We start from the raw sequence: 7,243 nt of genomic DNA, 5'->3' as shown, positions 1-7,243 counted from the left end.
AAAAGATGACCCAGGAATGTGATATTATCACACAAATGTCATTTGTTACAGGCTCACACAGGCTAAAGAAAAGCTGATGGCTCAGGGGTACAGAAGTACAGTGTATGATGATGATGGTGGACAGATGAGGAAGTGCCTTATCTTCTAGTGAAAAATAAAAACTTAAAAGATGTCAGATTTGACAAACTGGTTTAATCTATAGCATCTCTCCATACAGCCACCCTACCATGCTGCAGTCTCAAGTTCTTAGATCATACAGCTTTCAAGTTAGGTTGGAGGATTCTTCAGGAAAGGAAGATACCTCTCTCCCCATTCTGATCTTTTGGAGGAGCCATGCAAAACTTTCTATATTGCTGCTATAAAAGCCTTGGTCATGAGCCATCCCTCCGCAGCTCTCAAGGACTGGCTTGGTGCAGGGAATGCCCATAGAGTTAATCTTGTTTTTGCCTTCCAGCCCCCCAAAACAATCCACCCAGGTTATTGCTGCAGACATGCAGCCCTCACATGGATCACTTTGCAGGACTGAGACCAAAAAGCATAAATGGAAATAAAACCAACCAAAGCAAAAGAAAATAGCCCTTAGCGCATGTTGAGTTACAAAAACCAGAGTGGCAAGTAGGAAAAGGATGCAGATCTCCCAGTTACATTGCTGGCTGCTCAGTAAACACTGGGAAAAAAACCAAATGCTGGGCAGTCACCCTTTTTCATTCAAGCACAATTAAACCCCCTCTATTCCATCATTTTATGTACAAAATCACATACAGTTCAATAAGCAACTGAAAGCGGGAATGAGATTCTAATATACAGTACTTTCACACAGCCAAAGCTATTTTATTTTACAAGATGAGGCTTTTGCGTTCATCTTTTTTTCTGAAAGCCCAGTAAAAACAGCGTCAACTACTTAAGCAAAATTTAAGAGACAACTTACAAAGTAATATTTGCATAGCACTGTAAATCTGCGTATTTGTTTGGGCACAGTTCTCAGTAAAAACTACAGTAGGTGACAGAGTCAGGTTTTCTTAATAGCCTCTTGTTTTTCACCAGATTCAGACCCACCTCTTCTGAACGTCGTAAAATCAAGTGTAGGAAATAGCCGTAAAAATGTACAAAAATATATACACATGGACAGTAAATGCATACCCTGTATACAGTTTTATTACTCGTTAGATTTGGCTAATAATGATCATCTGGTGACTTAATCTTCCCTCCGAATGACAAGTTTGAAACGAATCAATCAGCTTAAGGATGGTGGATTTCCTCGGAGAGAAGGTTTTGATTAAAGCTACAGTACTTGCTGGTGATCTGAGGAGTGAGCGAGACGCCGGCTGGCAAATTCAGCATTCAGATGTCACAAGGGACAGCTGGGACACAGCTGAAGCAAAGGGACACGAAGGGACACAGCTTGGCTCTCTGCACAGCTGCACATGCAGGAATAAAGGAGGTACACAGAACCCACTCGTGCTGTGGGGAGTAAAGTTTAATTCCTGATTAGGCTCTGCTACCTACTCTCCTTCCTTTGCAAATTGTATTTTAGGAATTAGTAAATCGGCGTGTTTTCCTTAAGAATGCACGCTGGCCAAAATAAAAAAAGAGAAGTTGTGTGAGACTGAAAATTGGTAGTGGTAGCCCCCACACTAAAGAATACTTCTTATTTAAGTTTTAAAAGTACTATTATATTCTGGTTTCTTCTGAAGTGTCTAATTTTAAAATACATGTTTCTCCTAAAAAGATAAAATGCTGCTTCTGCTAGTGGTTTTTTAGAAATAGACAGTCATCTGCATTCAAGTGCAGTGAAAGTGCACAAATAATCTTTCTTTACAGTTTCAAAAACTGAGGAGTGGCTGGTAACTGCAGGTGCAACATTTTAAGAAATCCAGGCAGCTTTCTAAAAGCCTAGAGAGGCAAAGGATCAGAGAAATACAATATGTTTGCCTTAGATGTCAATCCCGTGTCTTCCCAATTCTGAAATATGAAATATTTTCATGACATTTTCTGGTGGCTAACACATGTGGCTAACACAGGTCCTGTAACACTGACTTGCAGAATGTCCTCACTCCAGACCACAGCAGGTAAATAACACAACACCAAGAGCCTGCAGGGATCTTGCTGCAGAGACAAAGAGATAAACTAGCCTTAAAGATAACAGGGGGAGGTGTGGCAGAATGAGAGTTCCCATCTGTAACAAGCCCTTCGGATGAATTCTGACCCAAATCACATGAACATGGCAAAGGTTATTCTGTAAGTTGTCACAGGGAGGTCTCACACCCACATTAGTCAGAGTTTGCCTCTCCCAAACTTATCTCTGCTTTGCAAATCTCCTGGTGATCACTCAGTTTTCTCAGAGCAAGAATCTGGCTGGACCTCTCGGTGTTCCTGTTCCTCTCAGTGATGCACCTTGCGCTGTTCCTTCTCCCTCACAGCTCCCAGCACAGCTGTCACCTGCTTCCAATCCCAGCTCCACTCAGCACCAGCAGCCCTGGAGCTGCCAGGGTTATGATCAGAAGGTTCACGAATACAGGAACAAGCAGCTGTGACACACTGGGTGGGAGGACAAATTCAGCATTCCCATCACAGGGATGAGCTGCGCAAAGCACAACGTGTAGCAATCGTCTGCTGGCAATCAGAACCTTCACACCAGGGGACAGAAGCACATGGCATGCAGGAGGTGCTGTGAGCTATCCTGCTGCATCCCATCTTCAAAGGAGATCAAGGAAAGGATCCTTCACTTTGATCTGTGTTGGCCTCCAGCATCTGCATGAAACACTTCGGCAAGGTCTGCCCAAGCATGGCTTTAGACTTCTTAGCACATACTTCTCCAAGATGCCAAAATACATCAGATTTTCTTTCTTCAATCCAAAACACTCTGTGTAGCATAAAGTCAGCATTATTAAAAGCCTCCAACACCACATTTCTTCAAAATGTATGAGAAGCAAAACCAGGTTTAGGGGCAGTCCCAAGACAGAAACAGTACTTTTAGCAAATATCCGATGTACAGTGACTCCCTTGCTTTCTCATTATTCCAACTCTTAGTAAAAACCTTATCCCAGCTCCCTTTCACCAGTGTCAGAGGGACTTGTTGCCAGGTAGGGATGGCCTTTATGAACAGGCCTGGGAAGGGCTTCTCTTCCCAGATAAAAGTTTTGCTTTGGAGCGGCGAAGTTGCATCATCACATAACACAAACACAACCATGTCACTTCAGACCTACAGAGCTGTCAACCAGCGCCAAAATTCAGGAAGACAAAATCCCAGCCATGTGAGACAATTGCTGTATGAGTGGCTGAACTGGAGAGCTCCAAGTTGCAGCTATGAGGTTGTAACCAAACCATCTGCAGAAGATACAGGTGAGCAAATATACAGACAACAGTGATGGAGACAAGCAGTACCAAGTGGAAGTGAGCAGACACACTCACTTTTCCTGTGAATTAGGAATTTCCAGGCAATTAGGACACAGGCAGCAGTCAGATTCATTGGTCAGCAATTAAGTGTAGAGCCCTTTGAGATAAGTTAAAGCAGAACAAAGGAACGTTGCCCATGCTCTTTGTGCCGGAGACAGAGATTTTGCTCAGTGACAAAAAGTCAACTGCAAGAGCACATTCAGCCCACAATGAGCAGAGAGAACTGTAATCCTATCGAGCCAAGGCCTCTGGATACCACATCCTTCTTCAGCATCAGCTCTTGGTGCCTTCCTAACGCAGAGATGCCACATGGCCAGCAGTCCCCGAGCTCTCTCACCAGATTCTCTGATGTAGCTCAGCATGATGCTACTTTGGAACTGCAAGTCCCACTTGGAGAGCAGCATCACTGCTGGTGGTGACAATGACAAGTGCTGCCAAGGCCAAGAGCACACATCTATCATCTGTCCATGCCATTCTGAGAACCATTCCTCCTCGGAGTCAGTGCTGAACTCCATGGCAGTCAGCTTGCAAGTCCATACTGGAAAGCTCTATTTACTCCAAACAATTAAGCAAGAAATGAAAATTCTGAAAGGTGGAGAGAAAAAACACTCCCACAGCTGTAAGTTTATTAAACCTAGCACGGTTGAAAAGCAAAAGACGAAAAACATGATATATTTTTGTTTATTATTGCTCTTAAAGGGCTTGGTAGTCAAATATACAAGCTATGTTCTATTAAACCAGAAGAAAATAAGATATAAAATCTATGCTCACTTTTCCAATCCAATTCACCTGCTAAATCTTCATTAGTGAGATTAACTTCAGCTATTTCCAGTCATTTCAATTTATACATACTTTGTGTACGTGTGCGCGCGCGTGTATAAAAACCCCTAGTTGAGGAGATAAAATCCAAAATGAAGAGATTCGTGTTGGTTTTGTATTGTTTTGTGCACTGCTGTAGGTTTCAGTTTTTCAAGTGGTTACTGATATGTCTGTTCAGAAGAGCAAAATTTAAGTATCTGATGATGTATTTATTATATTTTCAAAAAGAAAGCATGACCAATAAGTTATGATAAGAAAATATGAAATGTTGATTATTCTCCCCTTGATGTACATGCACTAATCCCATGATCCTGAATAGGGAGTTACATGCACTAAGAGGAGAAAAGGATCCTGTAAAGAGAAAGGCTATTAATTCCTTTCTCCTCTAAGCAACTCCCCTCTTCTCAGCATTAAGAAGGGATTTATTTTGTGAAATTCTTGTCATGCCCATTAATATACTGCTCAAAATGTAAGTATAAAACATAGTCAGTGGTCAGCCTGCTTTGCAAGCCTCTTCTGCTAAGCCAGTACAATTTATATATACTCAATATCATCTTCAGGAAGCAAGTATACAGCATTTGTAACATCTTTCTAGGAAGCAAGAATTATACCCATTACTGAATTACTTAAGAAAAAATAATAAAGAAAAAGAAAGAAACCCCCACTGTTCTCAGTTCTCCGGTTAAAAACAGGGAAAAGCCAGAGTTGACTTTATCAGCATTTGGATGTCTGACTGTATTTGAAGACAAAGTACAAAAACATCCAGCAAGGAGAACAGAGTTACGGCTAGGCTCTGCTCTCCTCAGTTCCCAAAGCATATTCCAAATTCCACTAACATTAGCAACAGTTTTGCACCCCCTCTCTTAGGGAAGGTTTATTGAGGGGACAGAGGTGACACACTAACGTTGGGGGTCTGGATACAAGGATTCAGTGAGGTGGAGTCTAACAGGAGACAGACAGAACGCAGGTCATCCTTCAAATGCTCTTGTTGAAAACGACCACAAATAAAAATCAAGTGCATGACAGAACAAGTGATTAATGACCCCAAGTAAAATATTTTTCTAAGTTACAAAATTGCTCTTCCAGTGTTTGAAAACAGAAAAACCTGTGGGAGAAGAGGTTACATTCCAACAGTTAAGAGTAAATACGGAAAGAAGGTAAATTATTACTCTCTTATCTTGGTTACTGGAGCAAAGATGAAAATAACAACCAGTGCTTTGATAAAATCTGCTCTTTACAAAAGTGAGATAAATATTCTAGTGGCAGCTGGGTTAAAGATACAGACCCTGAGGGTCAGCTTCTGCCCTCAGCTATAGAGCTGCAACTCATTTCACCCACTTCCGAGAGCAGCCAAATGCAGATTGTGACCTTCAGACTTGAACATACAGGTATAGGTACCATCTGTTTGCAAATAATTCTCCACCTATGCACACAGCAGCAACCTACAGAAATCTCTGAATGTGCGTTTGTAACAAAAGAAAAAGGAAAGAAAGAAAAAGGGGAAAAAAAAAAAAAGGAGAGACAGGTACAGACATGATTCTGAACTCTAATTTTCAGTGAAAAAGACCAAAATGTCAACAAGCAAAACTAAAGATACTTAAAATCCCTGAAGAGACCTTATACTCTTTCTAATGCTTAACAGCACAGCTCACCTTGCAAAAAACTTCACATGAACATCTAAAGCATGACCGAGTCAAAAGAGCAGCACACCCTATCCTGACACACCCAGGGTAAGGTCCTGGCCCCATCTGAATCGATGTTGAAACTCTCATTAGAAGTTCAAGAGATGCCAGCATTCAAAACCTGACTGCTACAGACCTCTCCTCTTCACATTTTTTGCAAAAGAAGACATTTTGAAAACTATTGTGCTGATTTCTAGTGTTGCCTCTCAGTTTACTGAGAGAGGTTGGCTGAACTGGACTTTGGTAATGAGAGATGCAAACAGAAATAAAAGGAAAATTGAAAAAGTTTCGTTCTTTGCACAACTCTAAGTCCCATGGTCAACCTCCACTAATTAAAAAAGAAAAAACCCAAACCAGCCCAAACAGATTCATATGAAACAGGGCAAACAGCACTCAAGACTGAAGTAGTATTTTGAAATTAAACAGCCTTGAGCAGTTAGCAGGAGATAGGATGAGAATTTTATGTTCTATGGGATGTGCTGATGGATAACACGCTGCTTCCAAACTCCACTATCCATTCTCCTGCATTACAGAAGTCTTAAGATGTTGCCTGAAAATAAAAAGTGTCAGTGTAACATACAAACAGGATTTCGTCTGCAGCCATGACAACACAGCCAAAAAGACTCTAACCCAATAAACACCTGTCAATTAATTTAAGAAGGGTGGTTTTTCCTGGCTCATTTGTAAGAGAAGGTGGGAATCAATAAATGTTACGTTGGCTTTAGCAAGAGGAAACATTCAATGGCTCCTGTTGTAAAAGTGAGTGTAGTGCTCTTGACAGAAACCAGTGTTTTCAGTCATCTGAAGATACACGTGGCCATGGCCAATGCTCTCTTTTCTCCCCCACCCCAAGTCCCCCAACAAAGCAAGAAAAATTAGTTTTTTCTTCCACCCCACCCCAGATTTTCTCCCACAGCTTGACTACAGTAATCCTTGAACAGGCAGAAGGTTGGTGCGTTCTCTTCAGCCGGTGCCTCCAACGTCTTCATTCTTGGCTCAAGTTTTATTCATTAATATTAGTCATCAGTTATTAAGAAAAAGATAGTTTCTAAGTGTTTGTTGCTGTTTTTTAACTGAAGTTAATCGGATACCACAGTCTGGTTATATGTGCTGAACTGCAGCCGTCAGTTATTCCTTTTTCTTGAATTCCTGGTTGCCATAGCTGGAGCCTTTTTCTATTTCAGTTACTCCTATCAGTCTACGAACTCCAAAGGAAGCTTTAAAATATAACAGAGAAATGAGAGGCATATTAAAATCAGTTCAAGCAGCTAGGAAGTTATATGTTAACACAGAAGCACAACCCATGTGAGTTCACCCAATCCCCAAGTCAGTAGAGACCAGCAGTG

At 41.4% G+C, this 7,243-nt stretch overlaps 1 protein-coding gene across 7 annotated transcripts in view; it reads right to left on the bottom strand.

Moving 5' to 3' along the window:
- Positions 1 to 810: 810 nt before the first annotated feature.
- AGPAT3 (1-acylglycerol-3-phosphate O-acyltransferase 3) overlaps positions 811 to 7,243 on the bottom strand; it is an 86,515-nt gene continuing 80,082 nt past the window's right edge. For all 7 annotated transcript variants that reach the window (XM_085046320.1, XM_085046579.1, XM_085046633.1 and 4 more), the window contains one exon: positions 811 to 7,114. In XM_085046320.1, coding sequence (XP_084902446.1) covers positions 7,026 to 7,114 — 89 coding nt within the window. In that variant the 3' untranslated portion in view covers positions 811 to 7,025. The remainder of the gene's footprint in view (positions 7,115 to 7,243) is intronic.

This window comes from Lichenostomus cassidix, chromosome 1, assembly GCF_008360975.1.
Source record: "Lichenostomus cassidix isolate B80296 chromosome 1, HeHo_3.0, whole genome shotgun sequence".
NCBI lineage: Eukaryota > Metazoa > Chordata > Aves > Passeriformes > Meliphagidae > Lichenostomus > Lichenostomus cassidix.
This window is presented reverse-complemented; position numbering and strand designations above follow the sequence as displayed.